Source organism: Phoxinus phoxinus, assembly GCF_949152265.1.
Source record: "Phoxinus phoxinus genome assembly, chromosome: 19".
Taxonomy (NCBI): domain Eukaryota; kingdom Metazoa; phylum Chordata; class Actinopteri; order Cypriniformes; family Leuciscidae; genus Phoxinus; species Phoxinus phoxinus.
The window spans coordinates 410,001-425,677 of NC_136894.1; the positions used below are offsets into that span (position 1 = coordinate 410,001).

Below are 15,677 nucleotides of genomic sequence, written 5' to 3' on the forward strand. Positions count from 1 at the left end.
CGTTCCCAGCAGACCCTTACAGTACGCTTGGGTCTGCCGAGTCTGTCCAGCTTCCTCCTCCGCCATCGGATCCAACTCACCACCAGTGGTGATCAGTTGACAGCTCGGCCCCTCTCTTCACCCGAGTGTCCAAGACATGCGACCTCCGGCCTAGGGTGTCCTGGTGACACGTGCACTGATGGACACCCTTATGCTTGAACATGGTGTTCGTTATGGAGAAGCTGTAACTAGCACAGAAGTCCAATAACAGAACACCGCTCGGGTTCAGATCAGGGGGCCGTTCCTCTCAATCACTGTCGCTGTTGCTGCCTACGTCTGCGCTGAAGTCCCCCAGTAGAACGACGGAGTCCCCAGTCGGAGCACTTCCCAGCAGCCCTCCCAGAGACGGGCCGGGTACTCTGCACTGCCGTTCGGCCCGTAGGCACACACGACAGTGAGAGACCTATCCCCGACCCGAAGGCGCAGGGAAGCGACCCTCTCGTTCACCGGGGTAAACTCCAACACAGCTGAGCTGGGGGGCAATAAGCAAACCCACACCAGCCCGCCGCCTCCCACCATGGGCAACTCCAGAGTGGTAGAGAGTCCATCCTCTCTCGAGGAGTGTGGTTCCAGAGCCCAAGCTGTGCGTGGAGGTGATCCCGACTATCTCTAGTCGGTACCACTCAACCTCACGCACAATTTCAGGCTCCTTCCCCGCCAGCGAGGTGACGTTCCACGTTCCTAAAGCTAGTTTCCGTGTCCGGCCCCTTCCGGTCCCTCCTGCAGGTGGTGAGCCCACGGGAGGGCGGCCCCATGTCGCTCCTTCGGGCTGAGCCCGGCCGGGCCCCATGGGGGGAGGCCCGGCCACCAGGCGCTCGCATACGAGTCCAACCCCGGCTCCAGGCTGCGCCATGCCGGGCGACGTAACGGTCCTTGTTTTTCCTTGCAACATAAAGGGTTTATGAACCCCTCTTAGTCTGACCCGTCACCTAGGACCTGTTTGCCTTGGCAGACCCTACCAGGGGCATATAGCCCCGGACAACACAGCTCATAGGATCGTTTGGGTACTCAAACCCCTCCACCACGGTAAGGTGGCAGTTCAAGGAAGAGCCAGAACATTTTTTAATATAACTCTGAATGTATTCGGCTGAAAGAAGAAAGTCATATACACCTAGGATGGCTTGAGGGAGAGTAAATCACACACACACACACACACACACACACACACACACACACACACACACACACACACACACACACACACACACACACACACACACACACACACACACACACACACACTCTCTCACTCACTCACCAGCCGCCGATGACTTTAATGGATCCTGCGCTGAACACGAACAGCTGCTGCTGCTTGTCGACTCGAGACAGAAAATCTCTCATGCTGCTGTAGATTTCTCTGCTTTTACCAGTGAAATACGGCTTCTCATAGAGCACGATCTGGCACAATACAACAGATATCATCATCTGCCCTCGCTGCCTCACAGAACAGAAGCAAGGAGGATTTAAAACTCACCTTTGGCTCATGGAGGTTCTCGACTCTAGGTTCCCCCTGTGAAACACATCATGAGTTCAGCAGATCTGCTTTAGTGTGTGATAAGCAGGGTTAGGGTTCGGTTAGAGAGGAGGTGAGCTTACGATCTTGAGCGGGTGAACGCTGGCCACGTACGGGTGTGTGACGCCCCAGGCCGAGGGACTGGAGAACCCCCCCACCTCCAGCACCCGAGGGACACCCTGGAAGAAGGGCTCCGCAAACACCAGCCATCTGAGCACAACACACACATGATGAGGACGAGAGAGAGAGAGAGAGAGGGAGAGAGGGAGAGAGAGAGAGAGAGAGAGAGGGAGAGAGGGAGATAGAGAGAGAGAGAGAGGGAGAGAGAGAGAGAGAGAGAGAGAGAGAGAGAGAGAGAGAGAGAGAGAGAGAGGAGAGAGGGAGGGAGAGAGAGAGAGAGATTTTTTATAACACTTTATTAAATCATTTAAAAACAATAAACATATACTTTACTCAAGACATTTAGCAAAAATTAATTAATCTCTAACAAAGCTTTCTTTATAATTCTATACATTTTCAAACATTCCTCTATATTCTTAATAGTTGTATACAATAAAAATGAAATTTGATTCTTACTTTTATTAAACTCTTAAACTCTCGTACTACATCCCGACCAACTTTACCTTCTATTTTGTCCTTGTCAGATAAAGAGCCATTTTCGCTTTTCCAATAACAAAATTAACAAGTTGCCCCCCCCCCCAAAAAAAAAAAAAACTTGAAACCAAAAATTTCCTTTGAAAATATGACTTTAAACCCCCCAAACATGAACCGAGGTCACTCACAGCCCAGCGTTGATGATGATGGAGTTGGCTTTGATCGGGAAGCCGAAGATTCTGGCGTCGTCTGACGTGTCTCTGAACGTCACCTTCTTGCCCTCCGCGTTTTCCTCCGGGAAAAGGCAGATTTCAGGAACGCTGTAATCCTGGAAGGGCAGAAAAGTTATGCCGAGCATCAGCAAGTGTTGTGATGAGTGTTAAACAGACGTGTGCAAGTGAAGCGGCGGTGGACTGAATCTAATTATTTATACTTAAGTACATTTTTCAAGTGTCTGTATTTTTTATTTTGGGAAACTTTTACTTTTACGTCACTGCATTCCAAAGCATAATATTATGTTTTAACATAACAACTTTCCTCTTTATTTCAAAAGAAATCGCCAGAGCGATGTCCGATTCATGAACGAGTTGAACCCGCTGAACTGGTTCACTGAACGATTCACTGAACGATTCACTGAACGATTCATTTGTGAACTGTCAACAAGAGCTTGAGTGTGTGAGCAACTGATGTGAGCCAATCTCCAGCAGTTCTAATCCTGTTGAAAAGCTTGAATGTTTGCATTAGTGTGTCAGTGTCTGTACGGGGATTTTAGGTAAAATAACACAAATTAATACATTTAAAATGTATAATTATTAATAATATTTATAAATAATAAAAATAATATTATAAATAATACAAATATTTAAACTTTCCCTCTGTAGCAGTTTCAGATTATATAAACTAATATGTTTTCATAGCGTTCCTTAAAATGTTTTAACATTTAGCCATGTGACGTCTGTATTTTTATACTATTTGTCTCCACATATTTGCACAATTGCACACCCATTTTTAAAAATACTCTCATATATGATTAGTTTGCACACTTGACTTATTAGTAATATTTTAGTATATTAAAGTTGAATGTTTTGATGGTGAATAATAAGTGTTGATGGTAAAATAAAGTTTGCTTATTTGCAATATATATTGAATGCATGCACTAATCTCTCTTAGTGCTGACTAGAACACATATATGGATCATCAAGTACTCTAGCTGGAGTAATATTTGAATACTTGATTTGTGTACTTCGAGTTATCCTGTGTAATATCAGCACAATTCCTCTTCAGGACACAAGGTGGCGCACAAGGACTGAAGCAAAGTCTGTTCACACACTCTTAATAATGAAGCGATATCAAGATCCGTTCTGGCTCCTCCAAGAAGCTCTCCGTGATCAGTTCAGACAGACGGCGGTGGACGTTAGAGGTTCTGCTCTGAAAAGCTTTAAGTGAACGAGTGTAGATGTGATGGAGATGCCGTACCCTCACTGCTCTCCGTATGGACCCGATGACGAACCTCCTCTTCCTCCGAGGCTCCTCGTCTTCTTCTGCGGGATCCGCCGCCGTTCCCTCGTTCTGAGGCGACTCGTGTTCTTCTGCGGGTCCGAACGGGTCGGTGAGCTCGGTGTCGCCCTCGTCCAGAGCGATCTTTTCCCCTTTAAAGTTCGGCTTCTCGTACATCACCCAGCTGAACAACACACAACACACACATCACCCTGCTGAACAACACACAACACACACATCACCCTGCTGAACAACACACAACACACACATCACCCTGCTGAACAACACACAACACACACATCACCCAGCTGAACAACACACAACACACAACACACACATCACCCAGCTGAACAACACACAACACACACATCACCCAGCTGAACAACACACAACACACAACACACACATCACCCAGCTGAACAACACACAACACACACATCACCCAGCTGAACAACACACAACACACACATCACCCAGCTGAACAACACACAACACACACATCACCCAGCTGAACAACACACAACACACACATCACCCAGCTGAACAACACACAACACACACATCACCCAGCTGAACAACACACAACACACACACATCACCCAGCTGAACAACACACAACACACACATCACCCAGCTGAACAACACACAACACACACATCACCCAGCTGAACAACACACAACACACACATCACCCAGCTGAACAACACACAACACACACACATCACCCAGCTGAACAACACACAACACACACATCACCCAGCTGAACAACACACAACACACACATCACCCAGCTGAACAACACACAACACACACATCACCCAGCTGAACAACACACAACACACACATCACCCAGCTGAACAACACACAACACACACATCACCCAGCTGAACAACACACAACACACACATCACCCAGCTGAACAACACACAACACACACATCACCCAGCTGAACAACACACAACACACACATCACCCAGCTGAACAACACACAACACACACATCACCCAGCTGAACAACACACAACACACACATCACCCAGCTGAACAACACACAACACACACATCACCCATCTGAACAACACACACATCACCCAGCTGAACAACACACAACACACACATCACCCATCTGAACAACACACAACACACACATCACCCAGCTGAACAACACACAACACACACATCACCCATCTGAACAACACACAACACAGAACTAATACACCAGGGTTCCCCAAACTCGGCCCTGGAGGGCCACTGTCCCGTCAGTTTAGCTCAAACACACCGAGCTGAGAGTTTAGTGATCCTGAAGACATTAGCTTGTAGATAGTCCTGAGGTTCATCAACACGGTGTAAGTAAATTGGTTGAGTGGTGTGAGAATAACGCTCTTATCATCAACACGAGTAAAACTGAGGAGATTGTATTTGGGTCAACGGCAGATATAGTGCCTGTCTTTATTCATAAGGAGGAAATTAGACTGGTCAAGACATATAAGTATTTGGGAGTGACCAAAGACGATGTTATCCTGGAAAGATCACATTGAGACTCTATGTAAAAAGACAAAAGCAGAGAATTATCATCTGCGCCGTCTTAGGTCTTTTGGAGTAAGAAGGCAGATTCTTCTGCTGTTATTTAGGTCTGTGATACTGAGTTTACTGCAATACTGCAATTCTAGTTGGTATAAAAGTCTGTCTGTCGTGTTAAAAAAAAAGGTTTTTAATCAATTAAAAGTCTGCTCAAAGATAGTAGGTCAGCCGCTTGAGAAGGTTTATGACTCAGCTTATCACAATAATATTCTCAGGCTGGCTAACAATATAGTTTCTAATTCCATGCATATTTTGCACAAAGACTTCGAACTACTACCGTCAAAGCGGAGGTATTTAATATTAAATGCCAAATTTAATAAGGTGAAGCTAAAACACTCTTTTGTGCATCAGGCAATCGTAGCGCTGAACAGAGATCAAGAGCATTGGGTTGGTGGGTCGAGGGATACATGTTGTAATGATTGTATAACTGTGTGGTTTGAGTGAATGTCAGTGTTGAATGTTTGTTAAATGTTGTGGTAAACATGGATGCTGTCATGTAAAAAAAAATTCGGACTTAGTCTGACAATAAAGTATAAAGTAAAGTAAAGTAAAGCTTGTTGAGGTGTGTTAGATCAGTGCTGGAGATAAACTCTGCAGGACCGGATCTGAAGTGCAGTAAAGACGTCTCTAATGTGCAGATGTGTGGTTCTGCAGTGGATGCTGGTGTGAGGGACTGGGGAGGCTAGCTGGGAGACGGAGAGTCTGCATGTCCAAACTGATGAGGAATGTTCCTGATTCCCGTCAGCTGCTCATCTGAACACATCTCCTGTCTTTACTGCCCCGGGTCAGCTGTGCATCAGCATATAACACTACTGCTGTATCTGCTGTATCACGCTCATGTTTATGAGACACGCAAGACATTTACATGTATGCATTTGGCAGATGCTAAAAGCGACTTACATTGCATTCAAGATTTTTTTGTCAGTTCTTGCTTTCCTTGGGAATCGAACCCATGACCTTGGCGTTACTAGCGCAGACGCTCTACAGTTCGAGCTACAGGCTATTTTTTAAGTTTATCATCAATTAATATATATCAATAGAAATATATGTGAGTTATACACAACCAGTCAACGTTTTATTTTTTAAAGGAATCCTTTCATTCAAAAAGGCAACATTAAATTGATCAAAAGTGAGAGTAAAAACATTTATAATGTCACAGAAGATCCATCCGGATGTAAAGCTTTGTGTCCCAAAAAACGCTATATAAATGTAACAAACTATTATTATTATTAAATGCTGTCTTTTTTAACTTTATTCATCAAAGAATCCTGAAAAATCAAATGTATCACAGTTTCCACAGAAATATGAACTGTGTTCAACACTGATAATAATCATAACTGTGTCTTGAGCATCAGATCATCATATAAGAGAGAGTTTGTGTGTGTGTGTGTGTGTGAGAGAGAGAGAGAGTGTGTGTGAGTGTGTGTGTGTGAGTGTGTGTGTGAGAGTGTGTGAGTGTGTGTGTGAGAGAGAGAGTGTGTGTAAGTGTGTGTGTGTGAGTGTGTGTGTGTGTGAGAGAGAGAGTGTGTGTATGTGTGTGTGTGTGTGTGTCTCACCCTCCCCGTATCACCCGCACTGAGATGGTGTCAGTAAACTCCCACGGTGTGGCGTCCACAACATCTCCTCGCACGTCGATCCTCTGGCCGCTCATTCCTGGCCTGTCGTAGATCAGCATCTGATAGGAAGAACACACACACACACACACACACACACACGTGTTTTCTACAAAGACTGCATTGTTTAGTATTCGACGTCTGAACACTGGATGTTCCTGCAGGACGAGGCTCGATCTGACGGGGAATCACGACCTACTTTAGAAAAGCACTGTTATTGTCTGAGATCCTCAGGCTGCAATATTACACGCACGCCGTCGGAGTCGCAGTCGCAGGAGATCCTCCAGTTTCGGTGACCTTTACATCACTCACTCCGCTGCCGATGAGGAACAGGAATGTGAACCCAAACTACAGCACGACGAGTTCTCAAATATAAGAAAATCGATGTAACTGTCAGTGGGAAGTTCACTCAGGCCGTCTGGAAAAGCCTTATCGTGGTTTAATATTCCCGCCAGAGAGCAATCTCACATCGCAAAACTTCTCCAACTTCTCTGTGTCAGCCTTAGCTATTCATTTACTATCCTGTCGTTCTGTCCAAACGTGTGTGTGTCAGAACAGCTTTAACACACACACACACACACGCACACACACTCTCTCTCTCTCACACACACACACACACACACTCTCTCTCTCTCTCTCTCACACACTCTCTCACACACACACACACACACACACACACACACACACACACACACACACACACACACACACACACACACTCTCACCTTCCCAGGCCGAGGGTTGAGTTTGCACACACACACACGCGCGCTCACCTTCCCAGGCCGAGGGTTGAGTTTGCACACACACACACACACTCTCTCTCTCTCTCTCTCACACACACACACACACACACACACACACACACACACACACACACACACACACACACACACACACACACTCTCTCTCTCTCTCTCTCTCTCTCTCACACACACACACACACAAACACACACTCTCTCTCTCTCTCTCTCTCTCTCTCACACACACACACACACACTCACCTTCCCAGGCCGAGGGTTGAGTTTGCCGTGCTCCTTCTCCTTCGTGAGCTGAGGACAGAAAGTAAATATAGTAATGAGATGACACACACACACACACACACACACACACATAAAGCACCAGTGTTCCTCCTCAGGGTTTCTGTCTTGTTTTCCAACACAAATATCTAAACATTCTTAAATCAAGATTATGTAAATGTATAACGCATATGTTTATGAAACAAGCAAGACCTGAACCATTTACATTTTTAATTCATTAAATAATTTATATATCAATATAAATATTTGTGATTTATACACTACCAGTCAACGGTTCGGGTCAGTAAGATTTATTTTAAAGCAAAACGTTAAATTGATCAAAAGTGACAGTAAAGACAGTTATAGGGCCGTATCTCGCACCAGCGCAATTGACTTTGAACACCGACGCATGTCTCATTCCTGTTCTGCACCCGCGCACAGCGACTCTTCCCTCCACAGACGCACGGCGGTAAATTAGGAAATGAACTTGCGCTCGCGGGGGCGGTTCTGCGCAAAGAGGAGTGTGTTCCGGCGCAAAACTGCCCTGGTGCTATTTTCCAGTTTTAGAAAGCAATTGCGCCATTGACCAGGAAAAAACCCAGTCTAAAGTCAGTGGCGCGTTGCACGTTAGTGATATGGTATTTTAAGGGCGCGTGCTTGGCCATAATGTTAACGCGCATCCACTTTGATTCTCTAATAATTATAAACAGATGCAGCAGTTTTCATTTTTGCAAATCATACATTATTACAAGGAAAAATATTAACACACGAGGGAGGTTGTGTCCGTGAAGATGTGAAAAAGATCTATCTAGATAAAAAAAAAAAATCTAGATTAGGCTACACATTTACCCAAATTATAGCGATTGGTACGATTGGTTTATTTCATGTTACGCCCAAACCACACCTATGAATAATGAAGCGACTTCAGAACAACACATTTTAGATTTGCGTCGGGCGCAAGAGTCGTTTATCCCGCCGGTATAATAGCAACAGCGCCGGGATCCGCCCACAAAGTTACTTGCGCTTTGCGCTTTGCGCTTTGACACTTGCGTTTCAGAGCGTTACAATAGGGCCCATAATGTTAGAAAAGATTATATTTCAAATAAATGCTGTTCTTTTGAAGTTTCTTTTCATCAAAGAATCCTGAAAAAAATTAAATAATAATTGTACAATAGTTTCCACAGAAATCTGAAGCTCCACAACTGTGTTCAACACTGGTAATAATCATAACTGTGTCTTGATCATCAGATCATCATATTACACTGATTTCTGGAGGATCATGTGACACTGAAGACTGGAGTAATGATGATAAATTCAGCTTTGATCACAGGAATAAATTACACTTTACTGTATATTCACATAGAGAACTGATGATCTACATTATAATAATATTTCACTGTATTATACATTAAAATCCCGAGGTTCAGAATGCATCAAAACATCCGTTTTATTCATTTTCTCATCTTTGTACTTTAGAAAGGTCATGTAAAGCTTGTCAGCATTCAACAGGTTCAGGTGTTTAAGAGAAAACTACATTCCTACATAACCTTTGACAATAGAAGAACATGCACTTTACACAACACTTTACTCTCACACACACACACACGCACGCGCGCACACACACACACACACGCGCACATGAAGAAGTGAAAGGCTGTACTGTCACCAGACCCGTCTCACACATGCACTGAACATGCTTGAAATGCCATTGTACGTCGAGCTCCTCATTCATGCAGAGAAACACACATGACCAAACGCTTTAGAATGGAGATCCAGAGGGTCATGTGCAGAGGTCAGGAGTTTCTCCAGGAGTTTCTCCAGGACGTGACAGATCTGACCGCTGGGTTGTAAGTGTGTATGAGGTTATGAGTGAGGCATGGCAAGCTGAGCAGAGACAACATTACACGAGTGTACGTTCCTCTGTTTGCATATGGGGATGCTCTCAGTGACAAACACAGGCTTACATAATCTTATAAAACTACCCATGCGTCAATCTCACTGTCAGACACTGTGAAAATATATGTTCCCAAAGAGCAGATATGCATCAGATATGCACCGTGGAAATGTGTGTGAGCCGCAGTCCGTGTCTCTACAGTCGATCCGTGACATCGACTCAATAACAGCAGAGGACCTTCTGAATTCATCTAAATATGACTTAATTTATATGCACTCTACCTCCGTTTTATTAAAAAAATTAGATGTATTATATCATTCTGCCTTACATATTTACTTAAGTTAAACTAAATGTTTTGTTTGTATATGTATAGTCTTTGTATAGAGATTTGTTGTGTAGTATGACATGTTTTGTCCTGTCTTTTTTTTATTTGCAACTTTTTGGCCGCCTATCTTGGCCAGGACTCCCCGGGAGAGAGTTATTGTAACTCAGTGGGACTTTTTCCTGGTTAAATGAAGGTAAAAAATAAAATAAAAATCTAAATAGATGACAAAAATCCATCTAAAAAAGAAAATAGTAAAAAAATATATAAATATCTATCTAAATCAATCAATAAATAAATATCTACCTAAAAGTGAAAATACTAAAGAAATGTATTTCAAAAAAACGATCAAAAAAAAAGAAAAAAAAAAAGTGTTATCTATCTGGGCTACATAAAAATGAAAAATGCTAAAAATATATATTTATCTATCTACCTAAAAATATAAATTATATTATAAATAAAAACTATAAATTGGTAAAGACATTTCTAAAAAAAATGGATATAGGCTAACTATAGCTAAAGCCTTTAGAGGCGGCATAACATGTAGAACATCTAAAACATTAAAATCCTTCTGCCTTGAGCCGTATGAGACCCACACACACATGCGGTATATTCCCAGACTACAGTAGGACAAGAGTTATTGAGTGCATGACTGAAGCGGAGTCTACATGTGAAGTGTGCAGCCACATAATCTCTCTCCGTGTCTCGTTGCCAAGACTGAGAGCAGGGTGTGTCTGAGCCGGTCTAGCGAAACCATCCGCGCTGATTAGAGACGACGAGGTGAACATTAAGATAATGAAGATTCACATTCCATCAGCCTCTCCCTCGTTCCCGGCCTCTGGAGGAGCTCCAGGGAACACCCGCTCCACCGCACCGTCCGGGAACACCCGCTCCACCGCACCGTCCCGACCCGACAGCCCAGCTGCACCACTGGTCCCTCCAGTGGGAAACCCATCAGACACTCATTCAACTGGAATCAGCCAATCATACAGACCTCTGCTCTCTGTGTTATAGATCATCTCAATAAAGACACAGTTCTATGCATTTAAATATTTTCATGATTTGTTATCATAACTTTTAATCTTTTGTCAAATCAACTTAGATAATTAGTTTGACTCAGATATGTGACTTTGAGTTTCTATTTATTAAACGAATCTCCTTTATTGTAGTAACTAATTTTTTTAATTTCAATGAACTTTTTTAAGTTAAGCCAACAATATTTTTTTAAGGTGGGAAACAAAAAGGTTTGCTCCATCACTAAACCCTGAACTGTTATTATTTTAGAGACTGGAAACATGATGCATCTGTAAAAGCTGTTTTGCATATGAAATGTTAATGTGAAGCTGAATAGTCAGATAAGTCTGCATCATTAACCTCTATGTCAACACAGAGAAGAGCGGCACGACGTGAACAGTGTGTTTTACAGTGGATGTGTGATAACAGAAGTCTCTCCTAGTGACGGACATTTGCCTGTCAAACCTCTCAATATCAGAATCATAAACTAGTCACGTCCCGACTCTCTCTGCACGATCAAACCTGCGAGACATTTAAAGCCTTATATGCAAAATTCATCAAGTGCTTTCAAAGATTTTCTGCAGATAATGATTATGTAAGAAATGCCTCGGGGGGAATGTGAGCTTGACTGAAGGTTACATCTTAACACATTAATATTAAAACCCTTGAAGTTTTGATAAAGCCGCTTTCGGTTAAACTTCAAATTTGACTTGCAAACTCATTAGTCAGTACAGTAGAGAGTTAAAGAGCTTCTCTGTGTCTGTTACGGAGCACAAGAGGAAACGTGAATTTTGCATGAGCACTGAGGTAATCTATCCTCCACTGCAAACCCTCGGCGTGAGGCGACGCTACACCGCGTCTAGGCTTTCGTTCACTGAGGTTTAGCACCAGTCCAACTCTTGCAGTCCTGCAGAGTTTAGTGCGACTCGTGACACAGACAAGATTACAGCCGTCTGGAAGAACGAGATGTATTTGGGAACAGAGTTGAGCACACTGGGCTTAGGGTGTGAACAGTATAGAAGCACAGGCTACGTTCTACAATCACACTGTCAATCAAATCTGATTATTTGTGTATCTGATTGGAATCTGATCTGACGTCCACACTGTGTATCGCAACTGTTCAGATCCGATGTGTGTGTCCATGCATTGGTTTCTGGCATTGATGTTGCGTTGGTAGGAATACGGGTTTGCAATAGAGAATATTGAATATTAATTCAAAATATGTCTCCGTTATATTGTCATTTTCTGTTCGTTCGGCACTTTTGCAACAACACAGCATTGTTTCGGCAGCGACTTTCCTATAACAACAACGTCTGACGTTTACATATCACGTGGCGTGAGAAAGTCACATAAACCACGTGAATCCGATCAGAGCATTCAGACTGAAGCGGATTACCAGAAATGCCATTTAAAATGGATTTGTAAAATGTACTATTTCTGATCGGATTCCTATCAGATATGCACAAAATTCGGATTTGGACTGACAGTCTGAACGTAGCCAAAGCCATGCAAGCAAGTTTGCATTTAAAAGACGTCTAATAGCCGTCCATTCACAGTCCAGAGTCTAGGCTAAAACAAGGCACAATTCATCAATTACATAACATGTCAAAGAAATGAAACCAAACACCTTGTAAACACTGTTGACTTTTCTTACATGATGGAACATCTGGCAAGATATTTTGGCATAAACGACATTCCAAACCAAATTCAAATTTATTTTGTCTAGAAGTGGCTCAAAGCCTGACTAAAGTAACCCACTTCTAGACAAAATAACCTTGAATTTGATTCAAAATGTCGTTTATGCCTAAATAACTTGCCAGATGTTCCATCATGTTACCAATGTCAATAATATCTACAAGATATCAGTGTCATTTCATGACATGGTCAATCTGCAGTCACTATTTAGCAATTAAACGGTTATTAGATGTCTTTTAAATGCAAAGATTGCATGCTGGGAACGCAGCAATAGTGCATCAGACTTTGAGGGCAAAAACAATCTGCACACTACGTTACACAACGCTTGCAGTGAGCGGCTTAATATCAGGTTACTCTCAGAGTCTGAGTAGGACCGGGAGGAACAGAGCAGTGACATAAGATGAAAACAACACTCTCATTGATTCCATGCCCTCATTCTCAGAGTGAGAAACCTCATCATGCCAAGTGTAAATGACCAACACATGCATACAAAGCAATACTCACATATGCATCAGGGAAGGCTCTGTATTTGAGGGCCATGTTCCGATCTGGTTCTGGTTCTGGATTTGGATTGGATTGGAAACCCCGGGTGTCGTTGATCAGAAGACCTCCGTCAAGACTGGCGCTGCGAGGAAGACTCAAAGACTGAGGAAGACTGAAAGACTGAGAATGACTCTGAGGAAGACTCATCGGCTGTGAGTTCTTGAGGAGGGTTTCGGAGGGAAGAGAGCGGTACAGCTCCATCGTGGACTTGTGGTTGAAGGTCTCGGTCGAGTTCTGCTGGCCCGGAGCCACGCTCATGCGAGAGGTTTCGGAGAGCCCACTGAGGGAACTCGACGGAGACGTGAGGAACGAGAAGCGATCGAACCGGGAGCCGAGGAGCGTGTCGGATCCCTTATTGGCGGAGCTCATCCGCTCGGCACCGGGTCCGATCTCTGGGAGAGAAGCTGCTCGAAAGATGGAGCGACTCGAGGTCTTCCCGTTCTCCGTCGGCTGGAAGAAGAAGCTGTTCTCCAGACGGGATCCGGATCCGTTCGCCAGGGCTTTCCCGGGAGTGTCTTCAGGACTAGCCAGATCGGTCAGGGACCCCCTGTGCATCACGATGCTGTTCAGCGCCGACGCTCGCAGCGGCCTTTGACCCGCCGGCTCTCCGAACTGCTGCTCCTTCATCATGGTCATCGGGGAGCGCATGTCTTTAGGATAACTCCAGCTGAAGCCCTTGTCTAGAGGAAAGCCGGAAGCGCCATTCTGGAGCGTATTCGGATCAGAAACCGGAGAGAGAGGAGAGAGAGGAGGGAGAGGAGGGAGAGCGGGAGGAAGGATCGGCGAGTCCTCTTCAATAGGTGCCAGTGAAGAGAAGGGAGTGTTGGATGTGCTGCGCTGAAGCCTTGGCCGGATCGGGCGATCCATGCTTTTAAGCGTATCAACAAAGTTATCCATTTCTGTAAGGGACGAGGGAGAGAGAGCGTCAGGCTCGGGGCTGGTGGGCGAGGGAATCAGATCCACTCGAGTCGCTTGGAAAACATCCGAGGAGAAATCATCCGTCTCCACAATCATCAAGCGGGAATCAACCTGTGCCTGTGAGTCAAAGACTGTTGTCCTAATCTCTCTCTCTTCAGGTGAGCTAAAGACTGATGTCCTAGTCTCTCGCTCTCTCTCTCTCTCTTCAGGTGAGCTAAAGACTGTTGTCCTAGTCTCTCTCTCTCTCTCTTCAGGTGAGCTAAAGACTGTTGTCCTAGTCTCTCGCTCTCTCTCTCTCTCTTCAGGTGAGCTAAAGACTGATGTCCTAGTCTCTCGCTCTCTCTCTCTCTCTTCAGGTGAGCTAAAGACTGTTGTCCTAGTCTCTCTCTCTCTCTCTTCAGGTGAGCTAAAGACTGTTGTCCTAGTCTCTCTCTCTCTCTCTTCAGGTGAGCTAAAGACTGTTGTCCTAGTCTCTCGCTCTCTCTCTCTCTCTTCAGGTGAGCTAAAGACTGTTGTCCTAATCTCTCGCTCTCTCTCTCTCTCTTCAGGTGAGCTAAAGACTGTTGTCCTAGTCTCTCGCTCTCTCTCTCTCTCTTCAGGTGAGCTAAAGACTGTTGTCCTAGTCTCTCGCTCTCTCTCTCTCTCTGCAGGTGAGCTAAAGACTGTTGTCCTAGTCTCTCGCTCTCTCTCTCTCTCTTCAGGTGAGCTAAAGACTGTTGTCCTAGTCTCTCGCTCTCTCTCTCTCTCTGCAGGTGAGCTAAAGACTGTTGTCCTAGTCTCTCGCTCTCTCTCTCTCTCTGCGGGTGAGCTAAACTCCTCCCGGATCCTCCCACTCTCGTGAACTTCGCTCTCCACAAATTTCCAGTTAGAGTTTCCAGTGCCGCTGCCAGTCCCTGGGGGGAGAGTGGGCTGGGTCTGAGAGTGAAAGTGAGACGTGTAGATTCCTCTTTCATAGCGGTGGGCCGGGAGAGAGGAGGAGCTCAGGTGTGTGTTCTCCGTGAAGCCAGTCTGTTGTTCTTCAGAGTATTGACTCTTCCACCTTCTCTCGAGCTCAGGGCTGGCTTTGCTCGGCTCCGCTTGATCTCTACGCCTGAAGTCATCTAACGGGCTTTCATGGCCCTGTCTGTCACTGACCAGAGACACTTTGTGGACCACCATGGCCTCGTCTCGGCCCTCGCGAGCCGATGAAGGACGGCTGAGTTTGGTACTGAACACCGCAACACTCGAGCTCATGTCTGTGTCCGATCCAGACTCAGTTTCAGTATCAGACTCTTCAATCACTGTCCCGAGAACAGATGCATGGAAGATCCTACAACAAAAGATAAAAGTGAAGAAGAAAACATGAATGCTTTAATTATAACGACTTGCAAGTGAAAGCATTAAAACGTAATTAGAAGGTAATTTAAAGCTGAATACACTTGAGGTCTATGAGAAATAAA

The 15,677-nt window shown here is 44.6% G+C and overlaps 1 protein-coding gene across 1 annotated transcript in view; it reads right to left on the reverse strand.

The window, feature by feature from the left end:
* Positions 1 to 15,677, reverse strand: part of crybg2 (crystallin beta-gamma domain containing 2) — a 34,779-nt gene that overhangs the window by 12,704 nt on the left and 6,398 nt on the right. Inside the window, exons 2-9 of the mRNA XM_079591754.1 lie at positions 13,282 to 15,547; positions 7,838 to 7,885; positions 6,780 to 6,898; positions 3,623 to 3,827; positions 2,335 to 2,474; positions 1,636 to 1,762; positions 1,514 to 1,549; positions 1,298 to 1,437 (exon numbers count right to left, since the gene is read on the reverse strand). Of these exons, the coding sequence (XP_079447880.1) occupies positions 1,298 to 1,437; positions 1,514 to 1,549; positions 1,636 to 1,762; positions 2,335 to 2,474; positions 3,623 to 3,827; positions 6,780 to 6,898; positions 7,838 to 7,885; positions 13,282 to 15,547 (3,081 nt within the window). The remainder of the gene's footprint in view (positions 1 to 1,297; positions 1,438 to 1,513; positions 1,550 to 1,635; positions 1,763 to 2,334; positions 2,475 to 3,622; positions 3,828 to 6,779; positions 6,899 to 7,837; positions 7,886 to 13,281; positions 15,548 to 15,677) is intronic.